General features: G+C 41.0%; 1 protein-coding gene across 2 annotated transcripts in view; it reads right to left on the reverse strand.

Moving 5' to 3' along the window:
- Positions 1 to 17,597, reverse strand: part of adcy1a (adenylate cyclase 1a) — a 52,597-nt gene extending 35,000 nt beyond the window's left edge. For both annotated transcript variants that reach the window (XM_039600821.1, XM_031732400.2), the window contains exons 1-4: positions 16,983 to 17,597; positions 15,218 to 15,367; positions 10,781 to 10,899; positions 5,412 to 5,523 (exon numbers count right to left, since the gene is read on the reverse strand). In XM_039600821.1, coding sequence (XP_039456755.1) covers positions 5,412 to 5,523; positions 10,781 to 10,899; positions 15,218 to 15,367; positions 16,983 to 17,597 — 996 coding nt within the window. The remainder of the gene's footprint in view (positions 1 to 5,411; positions 5,524 to 10,780; positions 10,900 to 15,217; positions 15,368 to 16,982) is intronic.
- Positions 17,598 to 23,943: the final 6,346 nt, after the last annotated feature.

The following is a 23,943-nucleotide window of genomic DNA, read 5'->3' on the forward strand; positions in this document are numbered from 1 at the left end:
TTGTTTTGCAAGTTTCACCATCCCATATACTTGCCTCACTGCGACTAAAACCAAATAGACTTACAAATACAACATTTGTATGCAGATTTCTCATTTTATTGATTTTTAAAGAGACAAATCCACCTCTGCAGAATGAACTTTTGCACATGCTGTAAGCAGTGAATTTTCTGTTTTTCTGTGACAATAAAGTAAAATGTAATGCTGCATTAATATTCCAAAAAAAGGACTGTTCATATGAGAGGCCTCAGTTTATTACAGCTGACGTAATTAATAAGGAAGTTGTAGTTTTCCCTTTTAATTGTTTTACGTATTTTACAATTTCAATTTTAGTAATATAGAAAATTAATGGTACAGTGAGACTTCATCACTGACAACAGATATGGTAAATGGACTACTACGGTCACAACACCTAGCATCATTTATGCAGCCCTGATTTGTAATCGCACTGCTCCGAGATCAGATGACAGCTGCGTGATCAGGGTGGTGTGCCCATAAGCTTTTACACTGATTAATTGTAGCATTGAGGTCATTATTTAAAAAAATGCATATTACACATTGTTATTTACTATTTAAAATAAAAAAATATATAGCATTAGGTCACTGAATTACTTCAACTAGAAAGTAAATTATTACATGGCCCTATTATTGTAGGGTCCATCTTACGATATAAAGCGCATTGAAGCAACTGTATAAATAAAATTGAATTGAACTGAAGTGAATTGAATTGAATTGAATTGAACTGAATTGAATTGAATTGAACATGGCCTAAGATAATTAACACTACTTAACAATATGAAGTTTAGGCTACACACGTCCTTGTCCTAATGATTGTACACAAGAGTTTTCTTTCAGTCAGAGATGGGGAGTAACACGTTAAAAGTAACGTGTTACTGTAATCCATTTAATTTTTTTTAAGTAGTGAGTAAAGTAAGGGATTACTCATGGCAATGATGTAAGCACGTGTGACGTCCATGGCAGCAACAGACGTGTGTAGATCAACAATGAATAATATGGAGTGCAGGAGAGAGTACGACCATGCAGCGTTTAAAACTTGGATGTACTTTAATTACTTTAAGTTTTAGTCCATAAAAAGTGACAAAAACATAATCATTCGCTGTACATTCTGCATGGGAAGAAAACTTCTTTCTACAGAGAAAAATTAACCTTCAAATCTAAGCAAGCACCAAGCATGCTGCCATGGGAATGTGAAATTCACAGAGAAACGCCCGGATCCCCCCACTGACGTGACCACTGTGGCACCAGGCAAACCTCCACCCTCCCCCACTCCTGCTAAACAGGTGAAAACAGATTTAAGGACTCAGTGCTGCTAAGTCGTTGATTTTATTTATTTTTTTCTGTGTTTTACTTGCATCTATTTGAAAGAGTGAATGTAAACACAAAACATTATTTTATTTTATACGCTGGAATATGCAGAAAATAGGTTTAAATGTTAAACAAACTTCTTCCAGTCAAAGACTGTTGCATATAATTTAGTTTTGCTTGATGCAATGTGCATGAAGTTAAAAGATTAAAACTAATAAAACAAGTTTTAAAAAGAGACTTTTTCATTTGATTCAGTTTTATATGATGGATTATGCAGAAAAAATAGAATTGGCAAAGGTCTATCGCTTTATTACAGATTCAGGTTGTGTATCATGTTTTTAAAAAGTAGCTAAGTAATAAAGTAATTAACTACTTTTGAAAATAAGTAATCAGTAAAGTGACAGGATTACTTTCTTGGAGAAGTAATCAGTAATTAGTAGCTAATTACTATTTTCAAAGAACTTGACCAAGACTGCTGTCAGTGCTTAAGTGTTAACGATAAGATGACACCAAAGCTGGTGAAAACCAGCTGAAAGAACGCTTGACACAAAAAACAGCAATCCTACTGCAGAAAAATGCACAGATAGATATGAAGGCTGCAAGCCTGACTGCATATACTAACAACATTTTTGTTAACATGTTTTCTTTGCAGGTGCTTGGATGAGCTGATGTCATGTTATCAGCGGTGGTAATGTTCACGTCTCCATTACTCAAAAGTTGTAAACCGCTTTCCCATTTTCCTTCTACTTCCAAAAAAACTAAAATCAGCTGATTACAGTGGAAATCCATCTATCAATCCTCTTCCGTTCATCCTTATCAGGGTCACAGGGAGGCTGGAGCCTGACCTGACAGACAACCATTCACACTTACATTCACACCTATGGCCAAATTGGACTCATCAGGTGATCCTAACCCCACTAATTATATGTCTTTGGACTGTGGGAGGAAGCCGCAGTACCTGGAGAGAAGTGTAAATATCCCCTGAAAAAAACATATATCTGTTTTTTTCCCCGTCTGAACAACTTTTATAGCACAAGTAACAATATAATTGTTTGTAATTAGCTACTGCAATGTGCTTGCTGAATTCAGTACAGTTATGTCTCACATTACTGTATTTCAAAAAAGTAATGTGATTACTGTAGTGTATTATATACAACAGCAGTTCAAGTGGATCCGGCATTAAAATATGTACAACAACTGTGGGAAGACCAAAGCAATTTAACAGGTGTGCCCTGTACACAGCAAACCACTAAGATCACTCATCTGCCAGGAGTGCAGCTCAGCTTGATTGTCAGTACACACTTGAATAACAGAACAACTGAATGAATGGCTGTGCCATGCTCAAACTCTCAGTTAGCAATAAAGTGTTATTTAGTTGTGTGATGGACTAAAAAAATGCCTTCAAAACTTGTCTATGGTTTTTTTTTTTTTGTTTTTTTTTTTTGTTATCCTCCTTAATGAGTTGCTGATGTCGCTGAATAACCAATAAGAAAACAGCATTACCTGCACATCACAGCATCGCCCTGTATATACTGACTGAATGAGCCAGAGCAAGAAGCCAGGCCAATCATTCACCTAATTATTTTTTCACCAATTAACCGACTGGGTCTCTCTGCACTGAAGACTGCAAACAGCCAAATGGGAGATGACGTGCTCTTGTGGAAGAGTTTGACAGCAAGCTGTCGAGGATATGAATGGCTAACAACATGAATATTTGAAGTGGGGAGAATGTGAATGCTGATTCTGCCACACATACAAATAATAAAACCACTAATGCATTTCATATCACCATTTTTGGTCTATTTTTAGTTTATTTGTAAGTCTCATCACTGTCACCAAGTGTGTGTTAATGCAAACAACTCGTGATCAAAATGAATAAAGTATTAAAGCAGCAGAATACAGTCAGAGCTTTGCTTCCAGGCTCTGAGATCATCACTCCTCCAAATATGTTATATATTAAATTAGGGAGTAATGAGTAAAATATCTCTCCCGGAGCCTGCAGGTGGATGATGTTGACGAACAGCAGTTAAGAGCGCCACAGTATTTGCATGTCAGAGGGAGAGATGGGAAATCCTGCAGCTTAAATAGGCCACCAAAAGGGGAAGGATGTATTTTGTAAGTGACATGAGGAGACTGGAGCATGGTATGTGTGGCCAGCTCAAGTTTCCTTCCTTAACTATCTCCCAAGCTTACATCCATTAATAAATTATTGCTACTAGTTCCAGTAATACACGTTACATGGGCTTGGCTAGCTCCCTATCACTGGAAGCTAAACAGAAGCTTGATATAAGTTTACTCTCTGTGCTGTGGGGACAGTCTGGCCTGAGATTTGGTCCCACTGTGGAGCAGTTTATGGTGCCTTTCAGTTTGTTCTCACCCAACAAAATCCTTAGTTGATTTCTACCTACAGCAATTCTTGTAACCATGTTGAATAAGAAAAAGGCCACAAAAACGAGGAAATTTCACTAACTCAAAAATACATGAATATACTGCTCGAAAAATATCAAAGGGACACTTTTTAATCAGAGTATAGCATCAATTCAGTTAAACCTCTGGGATATTGATCAGGTCAGTGAAGTAGCAGAGGGGTTGTTAATCGGTTTCGTTTGCTTTGGTCTTAATTTAAATAATTGTTGCCCGGGGCAACAATTATTGTTGGACAGGTAGTCCAATTTCACCAGGATAGCACATCAATATATGCTATTACCTGAATGTGAAGGTTTCAATCAGAAATAGACTTTTGAGGGTGGCCTGAGGGTCTGACATCCTCTAGTGGGCCCTGTGCTCACAGCCCGGCACAGTGGAGCTTGGTTAGCATTTATCATAGAATACCAGATCCACCACTGATGCCGTGTGCTTTTCAGGGGTTCAATTCAATTCCATTCAATTCAAATTTACATTTGCATAGCACCAAATAAAAACAACAGTCGCCTAACGTTGCTTAATATTGTAAGGTAAAGACCCTACAATAACAGAGAGAAAATCTTAACAATCAGATGACCCACTTGGCAGCTGTGGGAAGGAAAAACTCGCTTTTAACAGAACCTCCAGCAGAAACAGGCTCATCTGCTGCAAATGTTTGGGGCTAAAGACAAGAAGACAGGTTCACCCTGAGCACATATGGAGAGGAGAAGCCAGAGAAGCCATGGAAAACATTAAGCTGTCTGTATTCAGTATGACCGCTATGGTGGTGGGTCAGTGATGGGCTGAGAAGACTAACAACAGACCTCAAACAGGCTAGGTAACAGCACCCTGACTGCCATTAGGTATCAGGATGATACCTTGGACCCGGTTTCAGACCCCACACTGCTGCAGTGGGTCCTGGGTTCCTCATGGTGCATGGCAATGAAACCAATTGAACACCTCTGGGACATTATGTTTTGGTCCATTACTGGTGTCTTTGAATTCAGCCCTCTGCAGACTGATAATCAAAATGATGAATTGTTAAATTATTATTTCCATCCTTTTAATTCTAACACATTACCCAGTCCACATGGGTAAGATATCCAGCATGTGTTTTTTTCCGCCAATGAGCGTTCCTTTAGCTTTTTGAATAAAGCATTTAATTTATTTTTTGTGGGGTTTTTTTTCATCTTGGTGCTTTTAGGGGTTGGGTTTTCTATAATGCTGTGTGCACATGAAAGGATAAAATAGTTATCCATGAATCCCTTCCAATTGTGCTCCTTGCTGCTTGTTAAACTGCTGTTGCTTTCACTGATAGGTATTGTAATGACATTTTTACTGCATAATGTGTAAGTGCTCAGGGTAACTGAGTTACAGTTTTCAATTAATAAGATCAAATGGATTTCTAGCTCCTCTTTTGCTAGCTGTGTAAATAGATGGCTATTTGACGATCTATCTTCAGTGACACACCAACATCAACAAGTGGCTACCATATTAGTGAAACTCGGACCTTTGAATCTGACAAAGTGGAATTCTGAGAATATGGAAGAATTTACAACCAGCAATTGGTATTTAATCTCAATCGACTGCTCTTGTATCCGGAGAACAGGCTTAATGTGATTTTAATGGTCTTTGCTATTAATTAAGTATAGATAGTAGCCAGAGAGGAAAGGGAGAGGACTTACTGTAGCCAGTTCATCAAACTTCCCAAAGAGTTCATTGAGCAGCTTGACCAGTTCCTGAGCTGTACACTGAGAAGCCAAGCTGGTGAAACCCACAATGTCTGCAAACAGGATGCTGTCGAGACAGAACGAAAAAGAGATTTTAATCTAAAGTGAAGCGCTCAGTTCATGATGACAGCTGATTTTGATTCCTCCTGCTCTCCCTCCTGTTCACCATCAACCAAACATGCTGTGGTTCTCAACTCAGTGAACAAAATACACTCAACAAGCAAGGATGGGATATGTTAACTGTACAGAGCAATGTTTTTCTTTAACAAAACAATACCAACAGATCACACAGGTGCGACAAATTGACTAATAGTGAGCAAACAGCAAATACTATAATCCAATCTCTGATAAGTGAAAGCATCTTTTAGGCCAAACACTAAATCAATTACGGAGCTAAATTGCCTGCTTCTGGCTAGCTGCTGAAGTGGGGTGGAGGAAGGTGTTGAAAGCTACTTAGCCCCTCATTCATTTGCTCAGAGGCAGGCCAGATGGCAGCAAAACAAGGTGTTATGGATCTTATTGACTCAGTGGAAAAATCACTGCTCTCGGTGGAGTATAGGGATCAGAGCCGGCGTGTGCTGTGTGGAGCTGATCATAATGGCCTTGGTTTACTTTTATAGATACCTCTTGAGAAATAATGACACATGTTTTCCCAATAACCTCCAGCCTGTGAGGTTTTTAAGTAGTAATAAGGATATTATGCTACATCTGTTAGGTCTTCTATTCTTTTGTGATACCTTTTACAGTGGAAGATTGTAGTTTGATTTTAGACAGAGGTAGGCATAATCAGGCTTCTAGTTTACAGTCAAACAACAGCTGCTTGCATATCATTTAGCAGACTGAGCTAATTTTAGCTGCAAGACTTGATTAAAATATATTTTTTTCTTTTTCAAATGCTTATGTTGACTAATTTCTAAGGAGACCTGTAAGATTAGTCTTAATTTCTATGATACATTTACTGTTCCTGCATCATCATATCAAACATGTCAAATTTCAAATAATGAGGCCCCTTGTTTTCACCCCTGGCTCTGTATAATGTCACTGACAGCACTAATCCCTGGTACAGCAAATTCAAGTTGACAATTTTCAGTTTTTCCTAGTCAGAACTAATTTTTTTCAGCAGTACATCATTGCACTGTCTGTCTCATTACTTTTTGCTAGATTTGCTGGAAATCCAACCTTCCCAGATGAAATAAATAAAGCAGAGTCAATAATCTTAGTGTAAACCTTGTCATCTCACAGTGCTTTATATTGGAAGGTGAAGAATGCAATATTAGAGAGAAAACCCTAATGAGCAGGCGCTTGGCAATAGTGGGGAAAAAGAACTCGGTTTAAACAGGAAGAGATCTCTGGAAGAACCAGGCCATTCATGTTAGTAATCTTGGGCATTCCTGTTCAACCTGTGGGTAAACCTTGACTGACTGTAGTTGCTAAGCAATGTTCTGGATGAGGGAGGGGAGGTTCAGTGAAGAGGAACACCAAACCTGACCACTAGGGATAAAATGGACCACAGATGATCCATTTTATATAAACAAATGACCGGTGCTCTAGTTTCTGTGATTTCTCAAATGTTGTCAAACGGCTACAGAAATAGTCACAGAACAAATAAGACTACACACCAGACCAATTACATGATGACAAAATGTTTTTTGTTACACAGGCACACACATTCCCCTCAGTCACTAAAAAGAGTGAAAGCTCGATAGCATGAGGAAGGCCTATTTTCTGCATTGTGACTGAGTCGCTGCGCTCTTTTTTGGCAGCACACTATAGTTCTTGAGGAGTCTGATGTATGCAAAGCTCGGATCACGACTGCCGCTCGACAGAAGCGCTCCGTTGTGCCATTTATCTTTGAATGGTGCTGTGCAGCAGGTCGTGCTCATGTGTGTTGGGGGCAGTGGGGTAGAGAGGAGGAGGTGGCAGTGGTGCCGGAGCTAAATAGGTGTGTGATCAAACGTTCTCAGGGTCACATCAAAAGGCGGACCAAATCTGGGGGGCTGTATGTCTCTGCTCCGGAACATGGAGGTGGTTTTTTTTCTTTCTTTCTTTTTTACTGCCATGTGTTTATGTGTGTATGTGTTTCCAGCAGCTCCCCAGAGACGAGCGGGAGCATGCTCGCTGAGCACAGCCCCATGATGTTTGGCTGAGTGCCAGTAGAGGCTGGTGAACGGGCGGCGATGTTCCTGAGATGTGAGTGAGTGTGGGAGCCGAGCAGACAGACAGGCAGACAGTATGAGCAAGAAGAGAGTGGGGAGGATTGTCTCTTGACAGGAGTGCTGTTGATATGCTACCTAGCCCTCGACTCCTACACTCAGCAGCACTAATACAGCTCTCCTATTCTTTTTACTGCCTCGTTGGAATGTAATCAGCTCAAAGTCAAGCCAAGTTCTCGCACACATTTTTCATTACAAGCGCATTAGAGCTGGCCCATTCAATAGCTTTATAAGTTCACCTGTTAATATTAGCTGCTTGATGAGTAGATTACTTATTAATGATGTAAATTACAAAATGTAAAAATCATAAAATCTTAAAATCAAACTCTGCTCAGATTATTATTTTTTCTGCACAACCAACAGTCAATAAGCCCAAAAGATGTTTAATTAATTTACTATATGTCTAAGATAAAGTTAAAAAAAAATTCATTCATTTTTTCCAGATGTTTGAATGCTTACAGTTTGGACTGGATCAGGTGAAGCTGAGCCATTCCTTAGGGCATTTTCACACCTATACTTCACTTACTTTGATCCAAATCAATTGATCAGTTTGTTTGTTTTCACACAGAGAAAAATCCAAGTGAACTCCAGGCAAACCAAAATGATTCCCTACAAACCACGTGAGAGTGTTAAGTCTGCTCATTGGACAGACAGTGTATGTCTGGGGCAGAAGCAACAAAAGTAAATACAGGAAGAAAGTGTTATGTTCTGGACTTGTAGAACATGGACAATTACAACTAGCACAGCTAGTTGCTACCCCATATCTATGGTACTTCCCTGCATTAAGAACACAAAGCATGCGTGGCTAGCAGACGTTTTTTAGCTCAAGCTTGTAAGGTACACCTGGCAGTTAGACAAACAAACCACTCTGGAGTTTGTCTGGACCACCTTTTCCAAAGGGTCTCGACGCGGTTGTTTTGGTCCAAATCCAAGTGTGATTACTGTGTTCACACCTGGACAAGTGAACCAGACTAAGTGGGAAAACGAATCAAAGTTCAATTTCAACGGACTAAACACCACAGGTATGAAAACACCCTAAGTCATGCTGTAATAGGCCTAGGATGCTGGGGATTTGTCATGATGTCGTGGACATTTATTTCTGTTAAATAGCTTAGCAGTCCTTTGCAAAAGGCTGTCAAATGGGAGTCTCCCATAGATGCCACTTACAATCAGAAATGGACGACAAGTTCACTGATGGCATTCGAGGGGACCTGCAATCGTATGGTTCAACTCCACTTTTATAGAGATGAAAAGGCTTGGAGATAGGCGAGAGAAATCGTTGATCATATTTCACTATACTTGAGTCCAGCTATTGGTTGTACTTTTCATATTAATGGATTTACAACATGACTGCATAGGGACAAATAACACAATAGAAAACTCCTCATTGCACACTCACCATTATGTTTAACTTTGTCTGTTTTGTTGTTTATCCATTTTACAGTCATGCCCGTTATTATCTTGCTTGAGTTTTAACACTGTTTGTATAAGAAAAATTCTTGCACTGTAGATCTACTGCCTCTTAATTACAACACCTTTTGTTAGTGAATGTTGAAACTGAAGTATTTCATCTGTCATTTTGTCTCCTTTGGTGCAATAGGGTGCAAACTTAATCATTACCTCAATCTAGCATCTAGCTCTTTTAGTTGCTCGATGGGACCGCTGTGTTCGACAGAGAGCTGCTAACAGTATTTGCCCATTGAAACAGTAGATTTTAGGGCTCCTTCACAAATGAAACAGCTGCTTGCTGATGCTGAAAATGATCCCATGAAACCAGTGAGTGTGAAACTAAACAGCTAAAAAACGAGCAACCAATAAGCAACAAAAATGCGATGGGAGCTGGAGATGCTCTGTTTGATCACTTAATGTTAAGTTTGACCAAGTCTGCTTTCTCAAACTTTTCTGTGTTGAAATTGCAATTTAACAAGCTACAGTCATGTGAAAAGGACATTTTCACAGGATTCTAACCAGACCTGTGAAAAACTGAGTGCATTTTTACTGCTTCCACAGGAATTAAGAGGGTAAGTAGCAGTCAAGTGTTGTGTGCCACCTCTATAAAACCAGGGGTTTTGTTCATTTGCTGGAGCATTCAGGTGGGTGTAAATACAATGCCACAAACAAGAGTGGAAATCCCAGCAAATTCAACCCGACGTCAGACTGTGCATAGTTTAGAGAAAATGCAAAATATGCAAGGACTATATGTCCGACTCTACAGGTCTCATTTAGCATGTTTAATGTTGTAGGAGAACAAGAGGCCAAAATGAGACCAAAGTACCAATTTTCAAACATGGTGGTGAGGAGGGGTGATGATTTGGCCTTTTTTTGCAACTACAGGACCAAGACAAGCCATCTGTCTGACAGCTAAAGCTTGGCTGAAATTGACTCACGCAACAAAAGACTGAAAAAGAAAAGGTTTTGCAATGGCTCAGTCAAAGTCCAGACGTCAACCTGACTGAAATTCTGTGGCTGAACCTTAGAAGAGGTGCGCATAAACAACAGTGGAACAGTGGGCCAAAAGTCCTACAAAACAATGTGAGAGATTGAAGTCATACAGTAAAAGATAACTTCATGTTATTGCTGCTAAAGATGGTTCTACAAGCTACTGAATCATGGAGTGTGCTTAGTTTTTCACAGGACTGCATAAAAATCCTGTGTAAACTTCCTTTTTCACATGACTGTAAATAAACTTGTGTCTAACTGTTAATTGAACTTTTGCTTTAGAGTCATAAAGATGTTCCAGTATGTGCCCTTCATCAAATATATTGATCTCATCAGGGCTATTAATTAAAAAAAAAGCTCAGGTTTTAATCTGTTACACCTAATGTTTAAATTATCGAGAATATCTATTTTCAAAACCATTTTTTGCGTCTGCAAAATGTATGTGAGGCAGGAAAGACAATTATTTTTAATCTGCTTATGGTGGCAACAGCACTCTGGCCCACTGCCCTCTGTAACCTTTATGCTGCCTGACTGCGTCTGCGTTAATGGCTAATCTTAATTGCTCTGCTTCTATTCTTGACCTTGACGTCACAACCAGTGACACCTGGATCAAAACACTCCAGTCCCACCGCACACGTCTGTGGTCCACAGTTGTCATGACAGCCCCCATACCTGACATTGTCATGACGTTGGATGTAGATCTTATGAAAGATCCTCTCAGGCGGCTTCAGGAAGTCCTCCTTCATCTCCATGGCAACATTCCTGGGCAGTAGGCTCATTAGTAGACGCTCCTGAAGAAGAAAGGGTTAAAAGAGGAGAGAAGGATATAAAGTGTATTTTTGTATTCAAGCATAATAAGTCATTTTGTATTGCAGTTGCAGATATCTGCGAGCGAAAAAAACAATCACAAGGAGGCTTTTTGGCAACCAATCAGGGAACACACATTTTCCCAAGAATGCAGCAGCTGCCAAAGGATCAGGCGACCAATCTCTAGGCTTGCATGAATGGCAATTTAGCAATCAGTTACACACCAGCTTCCATCAACCTTTAGCAAACACTTTTTTTTGCTCAAGGTTTTTCCCTCATTCCAGTAGTTACCAGGTGGTTACAGACTTTTCTGTGTGCCTAATTCACTTGACTCCACATTGTCACATGTGCAAAATGGCAGCCAAGTTATCATCACATGTTTAGTGATCATGTGACTGAAAAACCTTAATAAATCTTTCCTTGAGTACTGCCACCACTATTTCACCAGACTCAAATTTTCCCATGCACATATCAGATTTAATGTATGTCAAAAAATTAGCCTGTCAGCAACAGTGCAGCCAACCCTGGAATGCACTAGGTGGCTGAGTGCCTAGGTTAGCCACTAGCTTATTGGCTAAGCTAGTCACTTAGCCACTTAATTAGCCCACAGCTAAGGCTAAGGGGTTTAAAAATCATAGATGTCAGCCTAGTGGCTAGCTTATCCACCTAAGCTAAAGTAGTTATCTGTGGTGGCAGGTAGTAGCAGTTTCTGTGAGTGACAGAAAATGGGACTAAGCAAGACCTAATATAGAAAAAGCATTTACACAGCAGAGAACACTTTGAGATTCAAGGGGCTTTAAAACAGACACCCAACTGGTAATGAACATAACAGAGGAAGTAACAAAACCTGCCTTCCTGGTTTGGTGGCGTAGTGTCTTTGCAACAGCACTTGCTGTAATACAGTTAGAATCCGAAACATTGCTTATTACGTGTTTCATTTTCTGACTTTCATAAATGAAATATTTTTTGTTATTGTGGATGACTATTTTTCCAGTATTCTTCTATGAATTCATTCATGGTTGAAAAAGAACTGAAAAGTATGGTATGGTAGTTTCATCAAATTCTCTGTCTAATTCTCCCATTGTACAATACTTTCTAGATATGCATGCCCATGTATGTCTAGAATGCAGCCCAGAGAACATTTGAAGACTAATTTAATGACTTCATCAACAACATCCTTTCAGCACAGGCATAAAGTGGCATTTACACCTAGAAGCATATTTGTTTTTGTTTGTGTGAATAGTCTCAGTTGCAGCAGCATGAAGTATGCTTGAAACTCTAGCAGGATGTCAAGCGGTTGTAAATGCACAATGAATCATCAGGCAGCTATGGTGAATAGCTGTTGAGTGGCAGGGTTATAAAAGCAGCCAGGGCTCTCCCGTGTCTCCCTCCAACTCTTTTTCACATAATACTTCTATTCACATCACTGCTCCTCACCTGAGAATAACACAAAGAGATACTGGAGAGCAGCTTTTAAAAACAGCCATCATTCTCCATTATGGAGACTGAGTGTGAGTCTGTCACTGTGTTTGTGTGTGCACGCATCTTTCCTGTTCTGCATGTGCACAAGGTGTGCAAATCATGATGACAACAGTCTGAATTTTTTTTTTTTTGTTCCATGCTTTGTTAATGTATTTGACTTATGTGTAAGACAATAATTGACATTGGTTGATTAAATAAATAATAATTTATTAATGTCTTCCACTTCTCTGGAAGACACCTGTTAGATTCCAATGTGGATGCAATGATGGAGTTGAATTATAATTTCCCTTGAAATGGCAGAAAGAAGTACAACAGTTATTGGCATATTAGAAATGTTTCAATGCAAATTTTACTTTTACATTGTTCAAAAACAAAGTTAACTTTTCTGGGCTTTTTTTTCTCAAACCAGAATGTAGCATGCATAAACTTCCAGAGCTTAAAAAGAAAAGGCGAACATGAAAATATCACTAAAGAATGTACAAGAAACTTTTGTAGTCTATATCTGATTTTTTCTTTCATGACAACTGTGTGGATTTCTTTCTTTTTTTTATGCATTTTTTAAAACCATTCAAGTTGCATTAAGACTAAAAACATCATATTGTTTGTAGTGCGACGGCTTTGGCTGAAAGCTGGCTGCTGACTGACAGGATGCCAGCTCAGCTACATCGAGGTCTGCTTGCTGTGTTCTGACCTGAGTTTTGAGTGAATTTACAGTGTGACATTTTTGTGTTTCTTAACACTAGTTAACAGGTGCAGTATGTTACCACCTAGCTAACCAAGCTTTTTCAGCATTACTTGATAATATAAGAAATCTGCCTTATCATCACATCAGGATCACTTCTGGGTTTAAAAAAACTAAATATTTTTGACACCAAAAACACTGAACCAAATATTCCAAAGTCTTCAGATTAGAAAAAGCTCATTGGGATGGTGTTCATTGATAGGCATTCGTCACTCTGCAGTTTCAAGACTTGATGTTGACATTACTTGCTACAGTAAGCCATCAGCTGATGCAAGCAAGCCTTGTTAAAAAGCTGTATTCATAGACTGTAGACATGCAATGCTCAGACACACATTCTATATCTTTTAATTAGTGCTAAATAACATAAAACCCTTAAATGTCATTCAAAACTGAAGCAAACACTCTTTCTATGGTCTGTATGACATGAAAGTCGATATGTTTTATCAGAAACTTCGATTTAAAATGCTCCAAAAAATCGGGAGCATCACGAACACAGCACAGAGGTCCACTTCAGGGGGTGGATTAGCAGTGATGAAGCCTAACGGACAGCTATGGTTTACAGTTTACCTGTCAGTTAAAGCACCCACACCAATAATTCTTACCAGAATCCAGATGGATTTCTGACAAAGAAAGCCTCTGTACAGTTATTATGAATGCTTTTAAATTCTGTAAGTTTCCAGCAGTTTTAAAATGGGAATCTATTATGATTGACCTCCTTTTAGAATCAGCCCCAAGTGGCCATGCCAGGAACTGCAGGTTCTCACTTTCTCGCACTCCAGGTTGGTGCTCATTCCAACTCAAATTACATTTTTTTTGTTTTTTGTTTGTTTGTTTGTTTGTTTTGTTTTTGTTTTGTTTTTTGTGGCCCATCAATGTCTCACAATTTTCATCTCATGATAGAATTTTCACTGATATCATGGAGTATACAGTAAATATAATAATAATGATGATGATGCTCTAATCTGTCATTACCTGACAATTTCCAAAGTCAAGAATGAACTCCAATGCTTTTCAGTGCTCAATGGATGAAGCCATAACAGATATTGGGTTCCCACAACAGATCCATCTCCTTGACAACTGAGCCCACTCATGAAGACTGATGAAGGCTGCGGGATAGAGCAGAAAGCTTCAGACAATTCTCGCGAGTGGACCTTGTGTCAGGACTGCTTTGTTGCAGTCACTGGCAAATTAAATATTCTCCCTCTCCCGGCTTGTGGGAAGGAAGAGGAAGCTTCACTATTGAACGGGGAAATCAATTCACCGCGCAAGAAGTGCAGTGTGTAGTCCACACATGTTCAAGAGTCAGTGCAACTCGTAGAACCACCTGAAAGCAAACGCTCATTTGACCCACGTGATGGGAGATATTCAAGCCTGAGATGTTTTGTTCATGAGCACATCAGCAGAAGCCTGGTTGCTGTCTGTTGATAGATCCAAATCAGGGTTCTGCACATCTTTCTCTCACTCAGATAAAGCGTGACCTTTATTGGAGTAGGAAGGCCATGAAAGCAATCTGCTTGTGTAATTACCTGTCAGAAGGGAGGCTGTTACTGCTGAGGAAAACACAGCATATCATCACCTAATCTACAAAGCAGGTGCTAAGTGTGCACGTGCACTTGCAAATGTTTGTTATAGCAAAAGGTGAGATTCATATTCGGGCATATTTTGTACTGTACACGAGACAATCAATACTCTATAAATCAATGGGTTTCGTGCCCATGGTGGGTGGGGAGGGTGCTGTGCAAAAGAGAGTGTTTCTGGTGTGTTAAAGTTGCCTGATGGTTCCACAGTTAAATCCATGTAGGTGTACGCAGAGGGGGTGGAATGTGTGGCGCTGGTGCATGTGCCACAGTAATTGTTCTTTCCTTAAATAGCTGCTGTCATAGTTACTGCGTGCCCGTGGGCAGGCTGTGAGAATACATTGGCACCTGAAACCTTCATGAAAAAAAGAAAGAAAAAAAAACAAAAAACAAACTCTTCAAAGACTGCAAAGGTTTTTATGAACATAAGCGCTGCAAGATGAGCTAAAACGTGTGACTGCTGTTTTCTGCCCACCGGTGCGTCCTTGTGTGCCGCCTCACCTGCTTCTCGTTTTCGTCCTCCAGCCTCAGCCGCTCCTCGATGCAGTTGCGGGCCTGCAGGAAAACTTTCCTCTGGGTGCGTTCAGTGAAAATCCTCACAAACACCCCTGACAAGTTGACACTGGTAAAGAGCACGGCGTTGGCCACCAGCTGCACAGACAAGAACAGACATGCCAAACAAAGCTGGCAGCATCCAGATGATGTTTTGTAGACAACGTGTGTGTCTGCTGTGCATACTGCTACATTAGATCATGGGACAGATTCAATGGCAGATATGAAGGTCAACACAGGATTAAAAAATTAATGTCAGGTAAGCATCAAAAGCTCTACAGAGGAATGGCTGGCAGACAAAGTGCATTATTGATAGAGGCTATTGATCCCATCAGACACCTAATTTGGAGATTGAACCCTGTAGTCAGTCCATGTCTTCGATTCTCGATAGGGTCAGAGGTGAAAGCTCAGACATGCAGTGTAACCCAGCACAGCTGCGTGAGTGATACTTTCTCTGTTCTGTGACCAGCAAATTACAACCTCATAAACAAAAACTGCTTCAGTCGAGGTTATAACCAAACAGCTTTAGCACGATGGCTTCCAATTAAGGGGTTGAGACAGAAGATAAATTTGATGTGTGAGGAATGATTAACAGGAAATTCAATTTTCCCAGATTACCGGGTGGTTTTAAACCCTCGGATCTCTAATATGAAAACAGAAAAAAAGATTGCTCTTTGGTTGAACAAGTCATGTGTGTTTATTAGACATTGCAGAGGCCACGAGCTGAAAAGGTTAGGAAAAACTTAAACGTCTATAAAGGTACATGTATTTTTCCAAACAGGCTTCCCATTTAAATAAAGGGGGAATCCTGTACTTAATTCTGCACCTTCATCTCGTTGTTATGCTGATGCATTAATATACAGGAAAAAGTACTCAAAAGTAGTGGTTAGAGACTGGTCCCCGGTGTGGTATAAACCACAAGAATACCCCTCAAAGACTACAAGTATGTCATCTTAGTGGGTACCTCCTCAGTGATGAGCTGTTCATACCTCTAAAGGTGCAGTAACATTTTTTTTCCTGTGTGTTACTTCTGAGAGGTCAGAACATTTTTTTCTACTCCACGTTTATTGTTTGGTGAATGACTGCGTGCTTGTAGATCTTCACACAATGATTTAACAGTGTTGTTGTGCTGTTAACTGGACAAGCAGCAAACACAGCTTCACTTTGAGACGCCAAAAGATCATTTTTCATGGAACCATATTAATAAATACCTTTATATATATTTAAGGCTTAAGGATGTGTTTTTTGTTTGTTTGTTTGATCTTACTTTTGTCTACAATCTAATTCCCTGTCCTAGTGCTGAGCTGTATGTAGGACCCTGCAGAATCAGTGTTTCAGCACCGGCGGTTGAACAGCTCCTCCTCTACTTCATTACTGCTTGTGCGCAAAAGTGAAAGTGCTCGTTTCCAGCTCTACAACTACAGTGCCTCGCAGCTAAAATCGATCACTGACAATGTTTTTAACCTTTTCTCCTCCTGGGAAAGTCGGCTGAGTAAGCATGCCGCCTCCCGGCACCAGTCTACATTCATGCGGTTACTTCACAGTCCAAATAGGAGCTTCCCACGCAGCACAGGAGTGAGCTGCTTAAGCACACTTGGACAAAAGTTGTTGGAACTCAAACTCGCCACCTGCATACGGCCGATGCTTAAGTGAAGACCCTGTTAAGCAACTGAGGTGGATGGGTGACTGATCGGGGTGCAGGTGCAGCACTTACTGGTCTCCATAGCCTCTGCTTCCTCCCCGTCACCGACGTGGCAATGACGATGAAGTGGGATGCCGCCAGCATCACCCCGAACAGCACGGCCAGCAGGGTCCGCACCGGCAGCAGCACGTAAGCCACTAGAGTGACCAGCATGAGCTGCCACACGCCTTGCTCAGGGGCAGCGGGATTCACCAGCTCCGACGTGCCCAAAGCCAGCGGGAACGGGCAACAGAGCAGTGCGAAGGTGAAGCTGAACAGCAGGGCCAGCTTCGCTATCTGCTGCAGCTGCGTCACCTGCAGGTACTTGACATTGGTGACGATGAACAGCGACAGGAACACCACGCAGTGCACCGGGCTGGAGCCCTTGGACAAGGTGAGACGCGGGCTGGACAGCAGCTCTACGAGGGACAGCGACGACGCGGCCACGATGAGCACAGCCAGCGCTTTGAGGGTGGCGGTCTGCTCTAGTTTCAGGTTGTAGTTCTGGAAGAGAGCCTCCAGCTCCTGGCTGTTGAACTCGTCCTCGCAGGCGATGGCACCCAAGGGTGCACCGGCCGGGCAGTGACCCTTCCTCCGCCGCGTCTTGACTCTTTCGAATGACATCTCCTCCATGTTCCGGCCATTCATAAAGCGGGGATGGCGCACGAGCCGCTCAACTTTTAGGGAATCGAACCGGCACCATCTCCCGGTTCGTGCGTCCCGGATGTCCGAGGTTCGGGGTCGGCGCCACAGGGAAGAGGGTGGCAGTGGAGGACACAGCAGGGCGCTGCGCGCTATCCACAGGTTGACGATTGTTGATCTGCCGAGTAGCCCGACCAGTGTGTGTGCCGCACGCCCCTTCTCTCTCTCTCTCTCTCTCCCTCCCCCTCTCTCTCTTTCTCTGTCGCTCTCTCTTTCTCTCAGACCACCTGCCTCGTTTCACACAGGGTAACCAGCGATCTTGCGCTTCAGCGGGGCTCAGCGGTTGGGTCACGCTCGTGGTGATAATCAAAACACATTACCACGAGGTTCAGTGGGCATCATTCAATACACACACACACACACACACACACACACTCACACACACACGCACGCACGCACGCACGCACAAAGCAAACAAAACAATTTAATCATCCTTTTTCCCCGTGTGCACTTTCCCCATGTGGGACACGGAGTAAACATCACATTCTACACTGCGATCTTCTCCTGCTTTTCATTCGCTTCGGTGAAATGTCAGCGGCTGGGTGAGAAGACAGCGGCAGAAACAGCGCTGGTGATTTCCCCTCGCAGTGTCTGCAGTCATAGCTGATGTAGTTCCCAGCTATAAATAGACCAGCTGCACCCGTGGATGTTCCAATATAGCAACAATTTGGTCTTTCCCGCAGCTCCACACCTCGTGTGTTTTATTGCAGTCAAGCGCCAGTTTTACACAAATAATTAACAGAAAATGATGCTTAGGCAGACAAGGTGGTAATCCCGCAGAGGGATAAAATAGCCCGAATTAAAAGGAGGGGAATAAATGTAAGAATATTTTGAGCTCCTGAAAATGTGGCGCATTTTTGCAGAAATGTAAATATTTATTCGCATCTTAGTGCATTGCGCTGTAGGTAATTTAATGTGAGTCTGAGTTTGCACTTCAAGTTTCGAAGCTCTTGTCCACATTAATAGGTGGGATCGTGGTACAACAAGCGTATCATTATCGCTAAACAAACACAATGCAAAAACAGTAGGTAGCGCTTCATAACACTCATCACTCAATACACTTATTGTACAGCTCGCCATTCTAAATGTACCTTTCTGGTTCATGTTAATGCTTAGAATGCAGTTGAAGTTGAACTAGCAGAGTAATGGGCAGTTTTAAAGGAAAGGAAAAACAAATTCTAATATCTGTATTTTATGTTTGTTTATGTTTGTTTTGTTTGTTTGCTTGAAGTAAGAAGTAGCGTGGACTCGAAAAGGAAAGAAATACAGGCCATAGTGTAAGTATTTTGTTAAGCAATGATGGCTTTGAGGTATAATTACTATGTAATTACGCAGTATTCTTAAAGGTTCCTGACCTCTTCTTCTGACAATGTAATTGTACATTACTAATAAGAATGTGGGCTGTATTATAGAGTATCAAAATCGCTACTTCTTACGTTGTCATTACACACTAATAGGTGTGTGGGCTATGTCATAAAGTATCCTGCCAAGTTGTAATGGGGTGGAATATGCAATTAGTCCTTAAGTAAATGTTTTTTCAAGACTTGTACAGACAGGACAGCTTGTAAGGGGGGCTTTCCCTCCAAGTCAGAAGGCACAGCTCTGAAGTAAAAGGCCCTTTACTGTGGAATAACTCTGTATTAATTCATGATAGAATGGAGTCAAAGGCTAAAAGGCCTGAAAAGCGGCAGCATCTGCTGAATTGGAAACACACTTTGACAGGACATATTTTGCTTAAAAAATAAAAAATACATATAAATGTATATATATGTTAAATAAAAATATAAGAACACGGCTCTCTATGACACCTAAAAATATCCTTATATCCAAACAGAGATCAAATATAAAGCTTTTATATGCTTTGAGCTGTTCTTGTTGTTAGTTTCCATGCTGTCAGATGCATTTTGAAAAAAATAATGCCCTGAATTAGTGAAAGTAATACAGCTAAAGAAGAATATGTAAATATAGAAAACTCAAAGATTAACAGCAGGAAAAATGAAGCCATGCAGGGGCTGAAAATTACATATCAAAGGGGAGAAATATTTGAGTTTGGTGTGAAATATGCAGATGGCTCAGCAGGAGTCTTTGGCGAAGGTTTGCTATGAAACATAAACGTGTGCGCGCTTGTTAGTGATGTGTATATTATATGTATCACATTAATACACATGCACAACAGAGACAATGTGAAAGTCTGGAAAGAGTAGCGACCCTCATAAACATTTTTTACTTTAAAACAACAGGTGAGCCATCTGGATCCTGTTAAGTCCAAATATTAGGTTCATGGCCTTGTTGACTGACATGTGGCTTGTAGTTGTTGGGATGCCTGGGTCGTTGACCCAGGGTTTTTGGGTTTATTATATTATTTATAATTTCTAGTCTTTGGGTTTTTGTTACAGTCATGTCTTATGGTTTATGTCTCTGTGTAATCCTTAGTTGCTGTCTGCTATATCCCCGTGTCCAGTCAGTGTCTGTGTCTGCCCTGGTCCCACGTCTCTGTTCCCTCTGTTGCAGTGCCTGCCTGTGAGTCTGTGTCTGTAAGTTCAGTCTGTGTTATGTTTCCTGTTTTACTTTGGAGGTGCGTGTCTTATGTTAATGTGTCTGGCTTTGCTTCCTTGTCTCGTTAGTTCTGATTTCTCCCAGCTGTGCCCTCCTGTGTCTCATTCCCCTCATTACTTCCCAGTGTACTTAAACCCTGTGTTTCTTTGAGTCAGTGTCGCATCGTCCCTCATGCTGTGTGGATCTCCCTGTGTTTCCCGTGAGTTTATGTTGTTTCCCAGTTTAGTTTAGTTTAGTTTAGTTTAGTTTAGTTTAGTTTGCTTTGCTTTGTATGCTCGTTTTCCCGTGCCAGCAAATAAAGCTGAGTATTTTGAGTTCATCCCTTGAGTCTGAGTCCTGCATTTTGGGTCCACCATTCCTCCTTGCCTGCCTGCCACACAGCCAACCTTAACAGTAGTCTTCTGCTAGGCTGCACATCCACTAATTTGAGTCACTGACCTGATCTTCACAAGAATGTTAAAGTTATTGGTTGCTTTTGGAGCACGTTCCCATTGAGCATTCATGTATGTGCCAGAACAAGCTTGACCAATAAAGGTTCCGCCTCACAATCCACAGGCTCTAAATGATCCACCACCAAAGTTCCAGTGCAAGAATAAAAAAAATAAAAAAAATTAAAACCCCAACAACTTTATTTTGTAGCATTGCAAAATAAAGTTAAAAAAATAAATTTCTATTTTTTTTTTTTACTGTGCACAATTTCAGTTCTCACATTTAATTTTTTCTGGGTTCAGACTTTCCTTTTAGTATAGTAGTGAATCAAGCCTTGAGGCTGTTATCATACAATCTTCTAACTAATCATATGTGCATACATTTCCAAATGAAACACTGGTAAAAGCTGGGCTAGAGGCTACAAGAAACATAACTCTGTATGTGGCTGCCCTGGAATAATACATAAACTCTCCTCAGCAGTGTGAAGCATCTTCTCAGCAACTGTGAGATCAGACAAAGCCAAAAATAACAAGCTTTTAAAATCTAAAAAAAGCTGATGCTGAGTGCACATACATACAGTGGCTTGCAAAAGTATTCGGCCCCCTTGAACTTTTCCACATTTTGTCACATTACAGCCACAAACATGAATCAATTTTATTGGAATTCCACGTGAAAGACCAATACAAAGTGGTGTACACGTGAGAATCGGAACGAAAATCATACATGATTCACAACATTTTTTACAAATAAATAACTGAAAAGTGGGGTGTGCGTAATTATTCAGCCCCCTGAGTCAATACTTTGTAGAACCACCTTTTGCTGCAATTACAGCTGCCAGTCTTTTAGGGTATGTCTCTACCAGCTTTGCACATCTAGAGACTGAAATCCTTGCCCATTCTTCTTTGCAAAACAGCTCCAGCTCAGTCAGATTAGATGGACAGCGTTTGTGAACAGCAGTTTTCAGATCTTGCCACAGATTCTCGATTGGATTTAGATCTGGACTTTGACTGGGCCATTCTAACACATGGATATGTTTTGTTTTAAACCATTCCATTGTTGCCCTGGCTTTATGTTTAGGGTCGTTGTCCTGCTGGAAGGTGAACCTCTGCCCCAGTCTCAAGTCTTTTGCAGACTCCAAGAGGTTTCCTTCCAAGACTGCCCTGTATTTGGCTCCATCCATCTTCCCATCAACTCTGACCAGCTTCCCTGTCCCTGCTGAAGAGAAGCACCCCCAGAGCATGATGCTGCCACCACCATATTTGACAGTGGGGATGGTGTGTTCAGAGTGATGTGCAGTGTTAGTTTTCCGCCACACATAGCGTTTTGCATTTTGGCCAAAAAGTTCCATTTTGGTCTCATCTGACCAGAGCACCTTCTTCCACATGATTGCTGTGTCCCCCACATGGCTTGTGGCAAACTGCAAACGGGACTTCTTATGGTTTTCTGTTAACAATGGCTTTCTTCTTGCCACTCTTCCATAAAGGCCAACTTTGTGCAGTGCACGACTAATAGTTGTCCTATGGACAGATTCCCCCACCTGAGCTGTAGATCTCTGCAGCTCGTCCAGAGTCACCATGGGCCTCTTGGCTGCATTTCTGATCAGCGCTCTCCTTGTTTGGCCTGTGAGTTTAGGTGGACGGCCTTGTCTTGGTAGGTTTACAGTTGTGCCATACTCCTTCCATTTCTGAATGATCACTTGAACAGTGCTCCGTGGGATGTTCAAGGCTTGGGAAATCTTTTTGTAGCCTAAGCCTGCTTTGAATTTCTCAATAACTTTATCCCTGACCTGTCTTGTGTCTAAATCCAATCGAGAATCTGTGGCAAGATCTGAAAACTGCTGTTCACAGACACTGTCCATCTAATCTGACTGAGCTGGAGCTGTTTTGCAAAGAAGAATGGGCAAGGATTTCAGTCTCTAGATGTGCAAAGCTGGTAGAGACATACCCTAAAAGACTGGCAGCTGTAATTGCAGCAAAAGGTGGTTCTACAAAGTATTGACTCAGGGGGCTGAATAATTACGCACACCCCACTTTTCAGTTATTTATTTGTAAAAAATGTTTGGAATCATGTATGATTTTCGTTTCACTTCTCACGTGTACACTACTTTGTATTGGTCTTTCACGTGGAATTCCATTAAAATTGATTCATGTTTGTGGCTGTAATGTGACAAAATATGGAAAAGTTCAAGGGGGCCGAATACTTTTGCAAGCCACTGTATCTTCAGAGGACAAATGCAGGTGTTTTGGTGCCCTCACTGATGACCTTGTTTGCTGTTGAACGTGTGCTTTAGATTGCTAAGATCTCTGGAGAAGTCAGCCAACTGGCTCATCAATGAAGAAGTCAATGTGAAGCACTTTGGGCTCCCTTAACAAAAAGTCTCTACATGTGCACAGTCAATTACTACATGGTCAATATCCACTATCGTCCAGCACGCCTGTAATCAATAGACTGCGGTGTTGAGATCAATAGTGAGAAGACAGACAATATGACTGTATTCTAAGGCGAGAATAGGAAGATTATGTCTAGTGGGCCAGCCAACAGAGTGAAAACACACTGCTCTTGATTCTTCAGTCCCTGCTAGGATGCAGTATAACTTACTTCCTTTTCTGCGTCAACAACCTCAGGATGAGGGAATGAGTTGCAACATATGGGAAATCAGTCATGAGAGGTGCTTTTAGAAAAACAGTATAAAGGTGAATCTTGACCAGCAACACTAAATATTGCAGATAACCTACACATAGTGAAGCTATTTTACTCACAGCTGAAGTGTCTGAAACCCACTTTATTCCTTTCTATTGAGTGTATTGTTTGTTTATATATTCATGTTTATTTATTCACAAAGTGATTGACAGTAACAGTCGGAATTCTTAATCATAAAAACTAAGGGAAAATCACTGGGGGTGGGCAAACAGTTCCCATTTGTTGATAAAAACAATGTTGTCCTCCCTACGCCATCATTGCATAAAATAAAATTCCCAATGTGTCCTGCTGGCAGTCTTTATCTTTCAAGCTCAAGTCCTCAACCAGAGACCTGAGAGCTTGAAGGTCTTTGCTGTTCCTAGGACTGCACTCTTCTGGACAGAGATCTCGGATGTCATTCCTGGGTTCTGTCACTACCCTAAGTGCCCCATCTACCTTCTCATTGCCTTCTCAATCCATATCTTCTGTAGCTCTTCTCTAAGCTGTTAGTGTTTCTCTAGTTTATCATGTTCCTTTTTCCTGATTTTGCTATCACTGGGTATAGCTACGTCTATCACTACGGCTATCTTCCTCTGCTTGTTCACCACTACTATGTCAGGTTGATTAA

This window comes from Oreochromis aureus, linkage group 17, assembly GCF_013358895.1.
Source record: "Oreochromis aureus strain Israel breed Guangdong linkage group 17, ZZ_aureus, whole genome shotgun sequence".
NCBI lineage: Eukaryota > Metazoa > Chordata > Actinopteri > Cichliformes > Cichlidae > Oreochromis > Oreochromis aureus.